The sequence below is a fragment of the Staurois parvus genome, unplaced genomic scaffold (genome assembly GCF_062004578.1).
Source record: "Staurois parvus isolate SC_StPar_1 unplaced genomic scaffold, SC_StPar_1.0 ptg002108l, whole genome shotgun sequence".
Lineage (NCBI taxonomy): Eukaryota > Metazoa > Chordata > Amphibia > Anura > Ranidae > Staurois > Staurois parvus.
Window position 1 is genome coordinate 1 of NW_028319904.1, and position 17558 is coordinate 17558.

Below are 17558 nucleotides of genomic sequence, written 5' to 3' on the forward strand. Positions count from 1 at the left end.
AAATTTGTTTGTAATTCCACCCATAAACGGCCTGCATTAGTCACTAAAGTGGGACTTTAACCAAAAAAAAAAAAAAGACACACAAAAGAATGGCAAACAGACAGGATTTTTAATGCAGAAGAGACATATTGGGGGTTATTTACTAAAACTGGAGAGTGCAAAATCCGGTGCAACTCTGCATTGCAACCAATCGGCTTCCAGGTTTTATTGCCAAAGCTTAATTGAACAAACTGAAGTTAGAAGCTGATTGGCTGCCATGTACAGCTGCACCGCATTCTGTGCGCACCAGGTTTAGTAAATCCCCCCTTCCATTGTGTCTCTTCTGCATTAGGTTCCTTACCTGCCTGTAGTCCAGGATGCGCATGCGTAGCTCAAGTGAGCAGCAATGGCGGAATGAACTAATTCCTACAGCTGCGCATGCGCAGGAGTGACACCTCAGCCGGGCCATTGAAAATGCCTGCAGATTAGTACTCGGATGGTGACCGGCCAAAGATGACAGCCGCTGGCGGGAAGCTCCAGGACACCACAGCATCCGATAGAAAAGGCAAGTATGAGCAACCACTGGGCTTGAAGAGAATTCAGCAACTTACCAGAGCTGCCTCCGACTATATGCTGGGGGTTATACGGGTTCCTGGTCTTTCCATAGACATTATTACTAGACTCGTACCACATGCACAGCTCGCTGCAGTTGGTGACACCAAGAGGAATGGCTCCAGCTGCCTTTAATCTTGACACTACAACCGCGTCCGTAGTTGAGCGCAATGATCGTCTAGATATCAGCCCAGAGCTTTGCGGCATGCCTAAAAATAAGCAAAATGTTTAAAAAAAAAAATCTAGGAAAAAAAAAAAATGCACATCACCATGGCTGATCCAACTAGCTACCAATGAACAACCTGCCAAAGTCTTCCTCATTAAAGAATCCATTATCAAGTCTTCATATGTATCAAACCCTGATGAAGGGGGGTGATGCTTCAGCCCCCGAAACATGTTGGCTTTGTATAGAATCCTTGGGATTTCACATTGGATTGGTGCCTGGACTTCATGGTGTGGACACTTCAATTCTCTGTCAAAGCCCAAGGCAGCCTTTCTCGACCTTTACCCCAGAGGAACCCCTAAAATAAATTTTCTGGTTTTGTTGAAACCTTACCCAAACCATTTCATCAGGTGCCAATGGCAAAACTGCCCCTTACTATGGTGGTCAACAGAAGGAATGCAAGCTTTACAGTGGAGGTCACAACGCCACCCTCAAACAACTTAAAAGATATTTGGTGTCATGTTGGTGGCTCTTCCAAGTGACATTAGTCCTGGAATTATCTAGGCACCATTGAATTGGAGGTCGATCAGCCACAGCTCAGGGAAGCAGTACTAACCTCTGGAGAAACCCTAGTGGAGAATGGCTGGCCTATGGTGACCATGAAAGCTCTTTGCCTTTTGAATTATCTGGGTACCATCCAATGGAAGCCCAATCAGCCACAGCTCAAGGAAGCACCACTACCTCTGGAGGAATCCTAGCTGAGAATGGCTGGCCTATGGTGACCATGAAAGCTCTTTGCCTCTGGAATTATCTGGGCACCATCCAATGGGAGCCCGATCAGCCAGAGCTCAAGGAAGCACCACTACCTCCGGAGGAATCCTAGTTGAGAATGGCTGGCCTATGGTGACCATGAAAGCTCTTTGCCTCTGGAATTATCTGGGCACCATCCAATGGGAGCCCAATCAGTCGCAGCTCAAGAAAGCACCACTACCTCCGGAGGAATCCTAGTTGAGAATGGCTGGCCTATGGTGACCATAAAAGATCTTTGCCTTTGGAACTAACTATCTAGGCACCATCAAATGGGAGCCCAATCAGCCACAGCTCAAGGAAGCACCATTACCTCCAGAGGAATCCTAGCTGAGAATGGCTGGCCTATGGTGACCATGAAAGTTCCAAAGGCAAAGATCTTTCATGGTCACCATAGGCCAGCCATTCTCAACTAAGGTTTCTCTAGAGCTTTGTAAGGGGTTCCTTGAGCTGTAGCTGATTGACCTCCCATTTGATGGTGCCTAGATAGTTCCAAAGGCAAAGATCTATCTAGGCACCATCAAATGGGAGGTCAATCAGCTACAGCTCAAGGAACCCCTTACAAAGCTCTAGAGAAACCTTAGTTGAGAATGGCTGGCCTATGATGACTTTGAAAACCCTTTGGCATGCAAAAGCCACCAACTTAGTGTCCAAACATGCAGATTTTAGCATATCCACACTATTGGACAGTAGTAAGACGACATTTAGTGGTTAGATGCCATCTACCCATCTCTTCATGCAAATCAGCATGGAAGCAATATAACGTATCAATGGCAAGCTGTACCTACCTTGTAAGGAAAATGCTTCCTTCACCGATACAGGGACACCAAGAAGAGGGTACTTGTCTTTAATCGTTGCTTCGTCCTCTGCCTTGGAAGCCACTAAATCATCTACTGCCCGTGCCTCACAAAGGGCTTCCTCAAAACGGTCACACACTAAGGCATTGAGAGCGGGGTTCACCTCTCTGATCCTGGAGATAAAGGCCTGCACCACAACACTGCTCTTTAGCTGAAAAGAGATACGAACAAAAATCGGGAAGTCAATTGTTATCTTTTGGAATATTACTCTATGAAAAACATATTAACACCATGTTAGAAGCTTGTGGGATTTTGGAATCTCTGGGCCATCTGTATGACAAGGGTCAAGGCACGGAGTCACAGAGCACCCCACATGTGGGCTTTTCTGCAGGACAACTCCAAGGTTACAGCCCTAGGACACGTCCATGCAGAAGGCAGCTGAACGGGGAAAGAATCAGAACAAAGTATTAAATTGATAAGCAATCTCAGAAATGGGACCAAAGGTCGGGGCAGGCAGAAGACACGCATGTTCAGATACAGGATTAAGGTCAAAAACTGAAAACATGGGAACTTGGCAACACCAGAAGTCAGGGACACTCAAGCTGGAGACAGTGGGAAACTTGGGGGTAGGGTCACTAGAGGCACAGAGACAATGGGGTCACAGGAAAGTACAGATATCAGTTGGGCTCTAAGATTCTAAGTTTCCAGGAACACAGAAGAGGTCTCTTGCACACTGGGGTGCTGGGAACACAGGAGTGGGGGAAACACAGAATCACGGGTAACACCATTTTGCAGGGATCACTGGAGGCGCAGGACTTTTCGGAGATACGGGAACTAGGGGGTCACTCAGAATTCTTGGAACAGCCTGAGTCTAGGAACACAACCTGCTGCTCTACCATTGGATGGTGGCTGAGCATAGTTTAAATATAGGAGATAGAATGGGAGGATAAACAGGAAGTAGCCATGGGGGGAGACTTGGTCTTTATCTGCTTTTTCACTTACAGGTCCCTTCCCCATCCTGTGACCAGACAGTGAAAGGAGAAGCAGCCCACTATAGATCCAGACTCTCTGCTCTCTCCTCCTATCAGCATGCTCCTTGCACTGCTGTACACCTGATTGGCTTCTTGTGTTGCATCTCCCGCCCCTCAAGAGAACGTTGAAAGTCAAACCAAAGTCAAGTCAAGGACTTTTCTCTACTGCAGTTAGAGACACAGACAATTTGCTGTGATTGGGCGAAGTGACAGTCTTCGTGAGGGACCCACCACCCTTTTCCCACATCCCTGATGCTCACCTTGCCAGTGCTCTCCTGTTGCTTTATTCTAAAACCCCCAGTGCGGGCTCATGGTGGGTGTTAAGGGAGTGGTGATGTCGCTCCCTCCGTCAGCTGATAGTGCTCAAGTCTAGTGATTGGCTGCTAGACCTGGGCACCGCCACTGGGGAGGAGGTCACTGGCTCCTCCATGCTCTCTTGCAATGTTGCTGGATTGTGACAAAGTAAGGAGCTCATGGGGGCCTTTACAAAGACACTGTCCCTTTGCCTTGAACGGGTTGAGGACGTTGAGGTTCTCCTAACTTGACATAGTTAGGGGCCTTGGGATTGGCTGCTAAGCCCAAGTTACTATATCATGGGAGGGGATCACATATTCCATACCTGGAAGTACGGGGTATTTTGCAGCAGCTCTAAAAGCAAAAATTTGAGTGGTGAGGAGTGCGCAAAATTATGAGTATTAGTTGATTAAAGGGTGAGCTTTAATGAACAAGTAAGAAGCAGGCACGAGGAGCGGAACCGAGAGGGGCCAGCGAAAAGCAAGCACGAGGAGCAGAACCGAGAGGGGCCAGCGAAAAGCAAGCACGAGGAGCGGAACCGAGAGGGGCCAGCGAAAAGCAAGCACGAGGAGCAGAACCGAGAGGGGCCAGCGAGAAGCAGGCACAAGGAGCGGAACCGAGCAGGCCAAGCGAGAAGAGAAACCGAGAGGGGCAAGCTAGAAGCAGGCACGAGGAACGGAACCGAGAGCGGCAAGCAAGAAGCGGAAGCGAGAGGGGCCAGCGAGAAGCAGGCACGAGGAACAGAACCTTGCGGGCCAAGAGAGAAGCAGGCACGAGGAACGGAACCGAGCGGGCCAAGCGAGAAGCAGGCACGAGGAACGGAACCGAGCGGGCCAAGCGAGAAGCAGGCACGAGGAACGGAACCGAGCGGGCCAAGCGAGAAGCAGGCACGAGGAACGGAACCGTGCGGGCCAAGCGAGAAGCAGGCACGAGGAACGGAACCGTGCGGGCCAAGCGAGAAGCAGGCACGAGGAACGGAACCGAGCGGGCCAAGCGAGAAGCATGCACGAGGAACGGAACCGAGCGGGCCAAGCGAGAAGCAGGCACCAGGAGCGGAACCGAGCGGCCAAGCGAGAAGCAGGCACCAGGAGCGGAACCGAGCGGCCAAGCGAGAAGCAGGCACCAGGAGCGGAACCGAGCGGCCAAGCGAGAAGCAGGCACCAGGAGCGGAACCGAGCGGCCAAGCGAGACGCAGGCACCAGGAGCGGAACCGAGCGGCCAAGCGAGACGCAGGCACCAGGAGCGGAACCGAGCGGCCAAGCGAGAAGCAGGCACCAGGAGCGGAACCGAGCGGCCAAGCGAGAAGCAGGCACCAGGAGCAGAACCGAGCGGCCAAGCGAGAAGCAGGCACCAGGAGCGGAACCGAGCGGCCAAGCGAGAAGCAGGCACCAGGAGCGGAACCGAGCGGCCAAGCGAGAAGCAGGCACCAGGAGCGGAACCGAGCGGCCAAGCGAGAAGCAGGCACCAGGAGCGGAACCGAGCGGCCAAGCGAGAAGCAGGCACCAGGAGCGGAACCGAGCGGCCAAGCGAGAAGCAGGCACCAGAAGCGGAACCGAGCGGCCAAGCGAGAAGCAGGCACCAGGAGCGGAACCGAGCGGCCAAGCGAGAAGCAGGCACCAGGAGTGGAACCAAGCACCAGGACTGGAACCGAGCAGGCCAAGCAAGAAGCAGTGTGAATGTCTCTGACCAAACAATCAGAAACAGACTTCATGAGGGTGGCCTGAAGGCCCAACGTCCTCTAGTGGGCCCTGTGCTCACTGTCCGGCACCATAGAGCTGGATTGGTAGTTGCCATTGAATCCCAGAATAGTCATTTTCACAGATGAGAGCAGGTTCCCCCTGAGCACATGTGACAGACATGAAAGGGTCTGGAGAAGCCGTGGAGAACGTTCTGCTGCCTGTAACATGGTTCAGCATGACCATTTTGGTGGTGGGTCAGTGATGGTCTGGGGGGGCATATCCATGGAGGGACGCACAGACCTCTACAGGCTAGACAATGGCACCCTGACTGTCATTAGGTATCGGGATGAAATCCTTAGACCCATTGTCAGACCCTACACTGGTGCGGTGGGTCCTGGGTTCCTCCTGGTGCAGGGGGTCCTGGGTTCCTCCTGGTGCAGGGGGTCCTGGGTTCCTCCTGGTGCAGGGGGTCCTGGGTTCCTGCTGGTGCAGGGGATCCTGGGTTCCTGCTGGTGCAGGGGATCCTGGGTTCCTGCTGGTGCAGGGGATCCTGGGTTCCTGCTGGTGCATAACAATGCTTGGCCTTATGGGGAGAGTATGCAGGCAGTTCCCGGAGGATAAAAGAATTGATACCATTGAATGGCCCCCACACTCTCCTGACCTAAACCCAATAGAACACTTCCGGGATGTCATTTTCAGTCCATCCGACGCTGCCAGGTTGCACCTCAGACTGTCCAGGAGCTCAGTGATTCCCTGGTCCAGATCTGGGAGGAAATCCCCCAGGACACCATCCGTGGTCTCATTAGGACCCTCCCCTGACGTTGTCAGGCATACATACAAGCACGTGGGGGCCACACAGACTACTGAGGACCATTCTGAGTTGCTGCAATGAAAATTCAGCCAAATGGACTCGCCTGCTGCATCATTTTTTCATTGTATTTTCGGGGTGTCTTTGAATTCAGTCCTCTGTAGGTCGATCATTTTAATTTCCATCAAACGATGGGGCGTCCTTACGTTCCTCACACATTACCCCGTCCATATCAGTATAGAGATCCAGCAGGAGATATTTCCCCATTGAAATCTGATGGATTTTCTTCATTTATTTTTTTGAGCAGTATATACACACGGAGTGGAAAATGCATTTATTCGACATACTCCCCTGCTACATTTATACACCTACCCCACTGTTTACCAATGCCTGGAGAGTGTCAGTACACCGGAACCATCCTAGGAGAGCCGGCTAGCAGAGTCTCCTTATGTCAGTGACCCCATCAGAGCCCCCCTTACATCAGTGATCCCATCAGAGTCCTCCATACATCAGTGACTGGTAATCACTGGCCGGGACCTTGTGATTGAGAGCCACGGCGCGTGTAGGGCGCGCATCCCCTACCTTGAAATGAAAAATCACACACACACACACACACACACACGTATGTGAACCCCTTGGGATTATGTGGAGTTTTGCATGAATTGGGCATAAAATGTGCTCTGAACGTCATCTAAGTCACAACAATAGAAGAATTTCTAATGAATTCCAGAGTTTATCAAGACATTTTGCAGGAAAACGTACGACCATCTGTCCGCCAACTGAAGCTCCGCAGAGGATGGGTGAGGCAACAGGACAATGACCCAAAGCATACAAGTCATTCAACAAAACAATGGCTGCAACAGCACAGAATACGCCTTCTGGAGTGGCCCAGTCAGAGTCCTGACCTCAACCCAATTGAAATGCTGTGGCATGACCTTAAGAGAACGATTCACACCAGACATCCCAAGAATATTGCTACACTGAAACAGTTTTGTGAAGAGGAGTGGTCCAAAATGACTCCAGATCGTTGTGCAGGTCTGATCTGCAACTACAGGAAACGTTTGGTTGAGGTTATTGCTGCCAAAGGAGGGTCAACCAGTTATTAAGTCCAAAGGTTCACATACTTTTTCCTCCCTGCACTGTGAATGTTTACATGTTATGTGCAATTAAACCATGGCAACATCTAATGTTTGTGTAGTATTATGTTCAGCAGACTGTGTTCTTCTATTGTTGTGACTTAGATGACGTTCAGAGCACATTTTATGCCCAATTCATGCAAAACTCCACACACACATACATATATACACAAGCACCCGTGCCGTGATTTTGCGCACCTGTGCCGCCCTCTAGCAGGATTTCTGCTATAGGGCAGATGGGAAGCAGTTAAGTAATGACAAAGTTATCACCAAATAAACAGGTCCATAGCAGATATTTAAAAATTGTCCATAGGGGGGTGAACAGGTGTGAGAGCTGAAGTAGTTAAGGAGCGGGGACGCAGCACCCTTAGCAACCGATGCCTCGTTCAGCTCTCAGTGGGGTTCCCCTGCTGACGGCTGAAGTGTAGACAAAACAGCTGCCAGAAGGTATCAGTAACAGGTATTGGCGAGTGCAAAAAAAAAAAAAAAAAAATAATAATAATATGGTGTTGGTGCATCCCTACCAGGCACTGTGGGAGACGTGGGGTCTGGGGTACACTATGGGACACTCCAGATAAAGTGCGGCGCTAAAATCATACAAATAGTCTATAGATGAATCAACATAAAATGGACATAGACATCAATTGCTGATGAAAGTTCATAAGGTGAGTAAAGTGCTCAAAAAATCATGCGTCTTCCTGGGCCTGGTGGACATATAAGTGTATAAGCAATGCGCACTCACCAGAAAGCGCATGTAAATGCGCATTAGTAGTGATTTGATGGCATCTAATAGTCATCATGGGATGATAGCAGGAATCCTAATTCAATTTAGGAATTTCAACAATTTAGGATTCCTGCTATCATCCCATGATGACTATTAGATGCCATCAAATCATTACTAATGCGCATTTACATGCGCTTTCTGGTGAGTGCGCATTGCTTATACACTTATATGTCCACCAGGCCCAGGAAGACGCATGATTTTTTTTGCACTTTACTCACCTTATGAACTTTCATCAGCAATTGATGTCTATGTCCATTTTATGTTGATTCATCTATACTATTTGTATGATTTTAGCGCCGCACTTTATCTCATTTGTATTGAAGGTTTTGTTTGGTTACCTTATGCTTGGCTGCTTTTTTATTTACTTTTTCCATCACTCATTATCTTGCTTACGCAGTACCTTTAGGCGCTCACATTTACACATATTTCCTATACTATGGGACACTGTTGGGGGCACTATGGGGGGCTGGAGGATCTGCAGCAAGCGAGTACAGCAGGGGGCTGGGGATACTTTGGGAGACTGAGAAGCACTGTGAGGGCTATCAGAGGGCCTGAGGGCACAGTGGGAGATCGAAGGGCACTGCGGCCCACTGCGGGTGGCTGGGTAGCACTGTGCCTGATCCCCGACTCCTGTACTCTGTATGTTACCTACTCCTGGCCCCTGCACTCTGACGATTACACAGTCCCTGCATTATGTACACACTCCTAGCCCCTGCGCCCTGTACATTACACACGCCTGTCCCCTGCGCCCTGTACATTACACACGCCTGTCCCCTGCACCCTGTACATTGCACACGCCTGTCCCCTGCACATCGCACACAACTGTCCCCTGCACCCTGTACAGTGCACACGCCTGTCCCCTGCACATTGCACACAACTGTCCCCTGCACCCTGTACATAGCACCCGCCTGTCCCCTGTACATTGCACCCGCCTGTCCCCTGCACACACATGTGCTCTGCACATTACACACGCCTGTCCCCTGCACCCTGTACATTGCACACGCCTGTCCCCTGCACCCTGTACATTGCACACTCCTGTCCCCTGCACATTGCACACGCCTGTCCCCTACACCCTGTACATTGCACACGCCTGTCCCTTGCACATTACACATGCCTGTCCCCTGCACCCTGTACATTACACACGCCTGTCCCCTGCACTCTGCATGTTACCCATTCCTGACCATTACATACAGTACACACGCCTGACCTCCATGCCCTGTACATTACATATGCCTGTCCCTTGCTCTTTGTATGCTATCCATTCCTGACCCCTGCATTATGTACATCACACACTTCTGATCCCTGCACATTACACACCCCCATCCATCACGCACCCCTGACCCCCATCCATCACGCACACATACATACCTGACCCCCCAAGCCCTGTACATTATATACCCCTGCACTCTGTATGCTACCCATTCCTGAGCCTGAATTATGTACATTATACTCCTGTCCCCTGCACATTACACACTCCTGACCCCTGTATGTTACCTATTCCTGACCCCTGAATTATGTACATTACATACTCCTGACCCCTGTACATCACACACTAGGGCCCCCCTGCACTCTGTATGTTACCTATTCCTGACCCCTGTACATCACACACTAGGGCCCCCCTGCACTCTGTATGTTACCTATTCCTGACCCCTGTACATCACACACTCCTGACCCCTGTACATCACACACTCCTGACCCCTGTACATCACACACTAGGGCCCCCCTGCATTCTGTATGTTACCTATTCCTGACCCCTGTACATCGCACACTCCTGACCCCTGCACTCTGTATGTCACCTATTCCTGACATCTGTACATCGCACACTCCTGACCCCTGCACTCTGTATGTCACCTATTCCTGAACATCGCACACTCCTGACCCCTGCACTCTGTATGTCACCTATTCCTGACCCCTGAATTACGTACATCGCACACTCCTGACCCCTGCACTCTGTATGTTACCTATTCCTGACCCCGGAACTATGTCCTTTAACCCCTCCCCCCCACACACTGTATAGCACACAATTCGGACCTCCGCATTGTGTACGTTATAGACACATACATGACCCGGCTGCTCTGTACAAGTCTGTAACCCCTCCCACAATGTTGTCACAGCCAATCACCTCCTTCCCCTCCGCCTGTTCAGGTCCTGTCGGACAGGCTGTTTGGTATCTACGTGCTCGGTGCAGCCTCATCTGTCATACTCTGTGGGGCACTTGTGCGCCCGGAATGGAACTTCAGTATGTGATTACCTCGGTGTTGATGAACTGTTGGCGCCAATATTGCGCGACATGAAAATTTGTGACTACCGCCATTTTATTCTCCAGGGTCAGAAAATATTTTTTTTTGGGAGGGGGATGGGTTAAGCAATTGTCACACCTAATTTTTTTTTTTTTTTTACATGTGCGCAAAAACCTTGCTTGCATACGGTCACTCTGTCGTCCTCGGTTGCGCCCTATTGGTGGACCCCCCAAAACTGTGACCGGCCCATCACCAAACGCCATCACTGATTGGACGGGCTGCCAACAACTTCATCACTGCCCGGCCAATCACTGAAAATGAATTGAGGCCCCTCCCACTGGTCTCCGCCCATTTAAAGGGGGGTTTAAATCCCGGAAACCGAAAGCTGGGAGGTAATGGAGGGGTTAATCTGGATGGGGTCACATGACCGGCCCCGTGAGGGGGGGGGGTCCACCCGGAAGCAGCTCACCTCTCCTCTCCGGATCTTCTCCGCCAGCCCCGTGGCCGGGATGAGCAGCAGCGGGTCACGGGGCGGTCCCGGGGTCGGGGGGTCCCGGGAGAAAAAGGAGGCGGCCCGGACCAGGAGCAAGAAGACCTGGGAGAAGGTCCGCAGGAGGAGCGCCACCACTCGGCGAAGGACGGCCATTGCAATGTACTGACACCGCCCGGAGAGCACCGCGGAACCGAGAGTCCGATCCCGACTGAGGGCGGGGAGAGACGTTATATACTACCAGTCAGCCAGAGCTCACACTACGGGGGCGTGTCCGCTCTCAGGACAGCCGCCGGTTGGAGGAGAGGAGCGTGGGCGGGGTTAGGGAGGAGCCCCCGTTGTCGCTGTCAAGCTGCGTGTCCCCATTTCCGCCACTGGAGGCGCTGCTCTACAATTACTGCAAAGGATGATTGGACTCTTAAAGTGACAGTACACTCTGACAGCTGGAATCCGGCATCCCTCCTCTGCTGCCGGCGGAATCCGGCATCCCTCCTCTGCTGCCGGCGGAATCCGGCATCCTTCCTCTGCTGCCGGCGGAATCCGGCATCCCTCCTCTGCTGCTGGCGGAATCCGGCATCCTTCCTCTGCTGCTGGCGGAATCCGGCATCCTTCCTCTGCTGCTGGTGGAATCCGGCATCCCTCCTCTGCTGCTGGCGGAATCCGGCATCCCTCCTCTGCTGCTGGCGGAATCCGGCATCCCTCCTCTGCTGCTGGCGGAATCCGGCATCCTTCCTCTGCTGCTGGCGGAATCCGGCATCCCTCCTCTGCTGCTGGCGGAATCCGGCATCCCTCCTCTGCTGCTGGCGGAATCCGGTATCCCTCCTCTGCTGCTGGCGGAATCCGGCATCGCTCCTCTGCTGCTGGCGGAATCTGGCATCACTCCTCTGCTGCTGGCGGAATCCACCATCGCTACTCCGCTGCTGGTGGAATCCAGCATCCTTCCTCTGCTGCCGGCGGAATCCGGCATCCCTCCTCTGCTGCTGGCGGAATCCACCATCGCTACTCCGCTGCTGGCGGAATCCGGCATCCCTCCTCTGCTGCCGGCGGAATCCGGCATCCCTCCTCTGCTGCCGGCGGAATCCGGTATCCCTCCTCTGCTGCCGGCAGAATCCGACATCGCTCCTCTGCTGCTGGCGGAATCTGGCATCACTCCTCTGCTGCTGGCAGAATCCGGCATCCCTCCTCTGCTGCTGGCGGAATCCGGCATCCTTTCCCTGCTGCTGGCGGAATCCACCATCGCTACTCCGCTGCTGGTGGAATCCAGCATCCTTCCTCTGCTGCTGGCGGAATCCACCATTACTCCGCTGCTGGTGGAATCTGGCATCGCTCCTCCGCTGCTGGCGGAATCCGACATCGCTCCTCCACTGCTGCCGGAATCCACCATCGCTCGTCCGCTGCTGGCAGAATCCGGAATTGCTCGTCCGCTGCTGGTAGAATCCGGTATCGCTCCTCTGCTGCTGGCAGAATCCGGCATCGCTCCTCTGCTGCTGGCAGAATCCGGCATCGCTCCTCAGCTTCTGGCGGAATCCACCATCGCTCCTCAGCTGCTGGCGGAATCCACCATCGCTCCTCCGCTGCTTGCGGAATCCGGCATCATTCCTCCGCTGCTGGCAGAATCCACCATCGCTCCTCCACTGCTGGCAGAATCCACCATCGCTTCTCCACTGCTGGCGGAATCCGGCATCGCTCCTCTGCTGCTGGCAACCATTCTAGAAATCTACAAATTATTCTTTCTTTTTTTTTTTTACTTCCTGTTAGAGGGTGGCTACCAACTGCCTATGGTTCCCCTGTATGTCGGAAGGTAGTCACCCTCTCTCGGTCCCGAGATGGCAATGGTTCCTTTTGGAAATTTTCAGGCCAAGCCACCTTAGAGCATTCTGCACAATCTCAGTGAGCGGTATGTTGCGGCAGGGAGGTCAGTGAGCGGTACGTAGCGGCAGGGAGGTCAGTGAGCGGTATGTTGCGGCAGGGAGGTCAGTGAGCGGTACGTAGCGGCAGGGAGGTCAGTGAGCGGTATGCAGCGGCAGGGAGGTCAGTGAGCGGTATGCAGCGGCAGGGGAGGTCAGTGAGCGGTATGCAGCGGCAGGGCGGTCAGTGAGCGGTATGTAGCGGCAGGGCGGTCTGTGAGCTGTATGTAACGGCAGGGGAGGTCAGTGAGCGGTATGTAACGGCAGGGGAGGTCAGTGAGCGGTATGTAGCGGCAGGGGAGGTCAGTGAGCGGTATGTAACGGCAGGGGAGGTCAGTGAGCGGTATGTAACGGCAGGGGAGGTCAGTGAGCGGTATGTAGCGGCAGGGGAGGTCAGTGAGCGGTACGTAGCGGCAGGGAGGTCAGTGAGCGGTACGTAGCGGCAGGGCGGTCAGTGAGCGGTACGTAGCGGCAGGGCGGTCAGTGAGCGGTATGTAGCGGCAGGGCGGTCAGTGAGCGGTATGTAGGGGCAGGGCGGTCAGTGAGCGGTATGTAGCGGCAGGGCGGTCAGTGAGCGGTATGTAGCGGCAGGGCGGTCAGTGAGCGGTATGTAGCGGCAGGGCGGTCAGTGAGCGGTATATAGGGGCAGGGCGGTCAGTGAGCGGTATGTAGCGGCAGGGCGGTCAGTGAGCGGTATATAGGGGCAGGGCGGTCAGTGAGCGGTATGTAGCGGCAGGGAGGTCAGTGAGCGGTATGTAGCGGCAGGGCGGTCAGTGAGCGGTATATAGGGGCAGGGAAATCATATTGCACATTTTTTCCTTGTTGCACCCGGAAGTCTGAAACTGAAAGTCCGATTGGGCCGGACTGTGCCGGAAGCGATGGCGAGTTTTTCTTTTTATTGTAACACTCGGCACATAACTCCCAGCAATGGAAATGCCGCATGTTTCTGCTCCGGTGATCTTTCCTTTCAGTGTATTATTACATTTCTGTCTTTATCTGATGGAAAGCGGCTTCTTATCTCTTTGTGACAGAGAGTGTCAGGAATAACCGATTTATATTTCAAGGACTCGGAGATATGAGGGGGAAAGTGATCACAATGTGTTCAGCAGAGTTTAACTGTTTGCCCGCCGCCCTATAGCGGATGTACTGATACAGAGCAGCATGGCTGCGCAAAGTCACGTGATTTTGCATTTCCAGGTAGGGGCCATTGGCGGCCTCAGCTGTCGATCACCGTGTCCTGGCCATTGATTCCCCGCCGGCACCCGGCGATCACTGAGTATCACCGACGAGGGGAGAGAGCTGTATGTATACAATACTGATCTCTCGCCTGTCAGCTCCTGCACACTGTTTTGTATGGCTCTGCATAGAGCCATAAAAAGTCAAAAATATCGTTTTTTTTTTTCTCAAAATCGTCAGCCTTTTTTATAGCGCAAAAAATAAAAAACACACAGGCGATCAAATTTATGAGGAAATTTTACATTTTTTTACTGGACATGTTTAATAGCAAAAAGTCAAAAATATTGTTTTTTTCTCAAACTTTTCAGTCTTTTTTTTTTTTTTTTATAGTGCAAAAATGTAAAAAATGCACAGGCGATCAAATACCACCGAAAAAAAGCTCTATTCATGGGGGAAAAAAAAGGACGGAAACTTAATTTGGGTGCAGCGTTGCATAACTGCGCAATTGTCAGTTAAAGTAACGTAGCGCTGTATAGCAAAAAATGGCCTGGTCAGGAAGGGGGGGGGGGGTAAATCCTCTGGAGGGCAACGGGTTAAAGTTAAAAACGTGGTTTGTTTTTTTAAAAAAAAACGATCAGCCATATATTTATTGTACATTCACATCAGTCCCTAACCCTCAAGGGGTGTACAATCTAAGGGCCCTAACCTACATTACACAGGATTTATGGCGCCAACAGTTTGCTCCACGCTTTACAATATAACAGGAGACAATACAGCAACAATACAGTTCAATACTCCCTGATCCTGGGAGCTTACAATCTAAGAGGGAGGGGCTAATGGTACAAAAGGTAATAACTGTGGGGGATGGACTGGTAGGAGGAATAGAAGATTCCGTTATTAGCTGAGGGCCGGAAAGACTTCCCTGAAGAGAGAGGTTTTCAGAGATCGCCTAAAAGTGGGCAGAGTAGGCGATAGTCTGATAGATTGGGGTAGAGAGTTCCAGAGGATGGGGGAAGCTCTGGAGATGTGCTGGAGAGGAGCATGGGAGGAGGAGCCAAGAGAGCTAGAGAGCAGGAGGTTGTAGGAGGAGCGGAGAGTATGGTTTGGGTGATATTTAAAGACAATATTGGTGTTGTAATTTGGGGCAGAGTTATAAATGGCTTTATATGTGATTGTTAATGTTTTTGAATTTTATTCATTGGGCAACAGGAAGCCAGTGGAGGGATTGGCAGAGAGGGATGGAGGACACTGAGTGGAGGCCAGTGGAGGGATTGGCAGAGAGGGGTGGAGGACACTGAGTGGAGATCAGTGGAGGGATTGGCAGAGAGGGGTGGAGGACACTGAGTGGAGGTCAGTGGAGGGATTGGCAGAGAGGGATGGAGGACACTGAGTGGAGGCCAGTGGAGGGATTGGCAGAGAGGGGTGGAGGACACTGAATGGAGGCCAGTGGAGGGATTGGCAGAGAGGGATGGAGGACACTGAGTGGAGGCCAGTGGAGGGATTGGCAGAGAGGGGTGGCAGATACAGAACGGTTAGTAAGGTGGATGAGTCTGGCAGCAGCATTCATGATAGACTGAAGAGGGGATAGCCTGCGATGAGGTCAGCCAATGAGGAGGGAGTTACAATAGTCATGGCGAGATATAACAAGGGAGTGAATAAGTTGCTTAGTGGTTTCCGAGGTTAGGAACGGGCGTATCTTGGAGATGTTGCGGAGGTTGGAGATGTTGCGGAGGTGAAGTCTACAAGATTTGGACAGTGATTGGATTTGGGGCTGAAAGGACAGATGGGAGTCTAGGATCACACCTAGTACCCTGGCATGAGGGGAGGGACTGATGGTTGTATTATTGATCTTGATGGAGAAGTCAGGGGAGGGGGCCCGGGCTGGAGAGAATAGTATGAGCTCAGTTTTGGAAATATTGAGTTTGAGGAAGTGGAGTGACATCCATGCCGAAATGTCACTTAGTAGGTTAGTAATACGAGAGGAGACTGAAGGGGTGAGGTGAGGAGGAGACTGAAGGGGTGAGGTGAGGAGGAGACTGAAGGGGTGAGGTGAGGGGTAGAAAGATAGATTTGTGTGTCATCAGCATAGAGATGGTACTTAAAGCCATGGGAGTTTATCAAGTGACCAAAGGAGGAGGTGTAGATGGAGAAGAGTAGGGGCCCAAGGACGGATCTTGAGGGACCCCTACAGAAAGAGGGAGTGGAGAAGAGGAGACCTAGTTATAGGTAACGCTGCGATAGGAGGAGAACAAGGAGAGAGCAGAGTCTCGGAGGCCAAGAGAGTGGAGTTTTTTGTGGGGGAGGGGATGGTCAACAGTATCAAAGGCCGCAGAGAGGTCAAGTAGTTAGAGTACGGAGTAGTGGCCGTTGGTTGGGATGAGTACGGAGTAGTGGCCGTTGGTTGGGATGAGTACGGAGTAGTGGCCGTTGGTTGGGATGAGTACGGAGTAGTGGCCGTTGGTTGGGATGAGTACGGAGTAGTGGCCGTTGGTTGGGATGAGTACGGAGTAGTGGCCGTTGGTTGGGATGAGTACGGAGTAGTGGCCGTTGGTTGGGATGAGTACGGAGTAGTGGCCGTTGGTTGGGATGAGTACGGAGTAGTGGCCGTTGGTTGGGATGAGTACGGAGTAGTGGCCGTTGGTTGGGATGAGTACGGAGTAGTGGCCGTTGGTTGGGATGAGTACGGAGTAGTGGCCATTGGTTTTGGCAGTTAGTAAATCATTAGTGAGCTTTAGTAGGGCAGTTTCAGTGGAATGGAGTGAGCGAAAGCCAGACTGTAAAGGGTCAAGAAGGTTGTTGTTGGTGAGATAGGAGCTAAGGCGATTGTAGACTAAGCGTTCCAAGAGTTTAGAGTTGAACGGGAACAGGTTGTTCAGGTTGGTGGGGTCCAGTGTGGACTTTTTAATTATGGGAGTGATGTGCTCATGCATTAGAGGGGAGGGGAAGGCACCATTAGAGAGGGAGAGATTGAAGATGTGAGTGAGGGAGCATAGGACAGAAGAAGAGGGTGACCATAGTAGTCGTGAGGGGACAGGATCCAGGGGGCAGGTAGTGAGACGGGCTTCTGAGAAAACCTTAGTGACCTCTCCAGTAGTAGGAAGGTCAGAAGAGGAAAGTGTTGAGGGAGGTTTAGTATAAGGTATGCTAAGTGGGATGGATGTCTGTGTAGCGGAGATGCCCCTACAAATTGCATCAATCATGTTTTTGAAAGGATTGGCAATCTCGTAAGCAGTGAGTGAGGTACTGGGTGGAGGTGGACAAAGTAGAGAAGAGACGACGAGAAGTGGATGACAAGGTATTGATGAGAGTGACAAAGTAGGCTTGTTTGGCAGCATGAAGGGAGGAATTGTATGTGAAGAAAGTAGACTTATATCGGGTGAAAGCTTGGTGGGATTTGGTTTTACACCACAATCGCTCCAGCGCACGACTGTCTCCTAAGATTTCTGGTGTCATCAGTCTGCCATGGTTGTAATGGTCGAGGCCTTAGACTTCATGTACAGTTGCAAGAAAAAGTATGTGAACCCCTTGGGATTACGTGGAGTTTTGCATGAGTTGGGCATAAAATGTGTTCTGAACATCATCTAAGTCACAACAATAGAAGAACACAGTCTGCTGAACATAATACTACACAAACATTAGATGTCGCCATGGTTTA

At 51.7% G+C, this 17558-nt stretch overlaps 1 protein-coding gene across 1 annotated transcript; it reads left to right on the top strand.

Moving 5' to 3' along the window:
- The first annotated feature begins 3010 nt into the window (after positions 1 to 3010).
- On the top strand, positions 3011 to 14263 carry LOC149432791 (uncharacterized). The gene is made up of 4 exons (XM_089664933.1): positions 3011 to 3026; positions 4119 to 5353; positions 11264 to 12764; positions 12852 to 14263. The coding sequence occupies exons 1-3, from the start codon at positions 3011 to 3013 to the stop codon at positions 12623 to 12625; spliced, it is 2613 nt and encodes an 870-aa protein (XP_089521059.1). The 3' UTR covers positions 12626 to 12764; positions 12852 to 14263.
- The last annotated feature ends 3295 nt before the right edge of the window (positions 14264 to 17558 follow it).

Coding starts and splice junctions, on each gene's coding strand:
- LOC149432791 (XM_089664933.1), top strand. Junction 5,354..11,263: donor AGCAGGCCAAGCAAGAAGCA/GTGTGAATGTCT, acceptor ACACTCTGACAG/CTGGAATCCGGCATCCCTCC.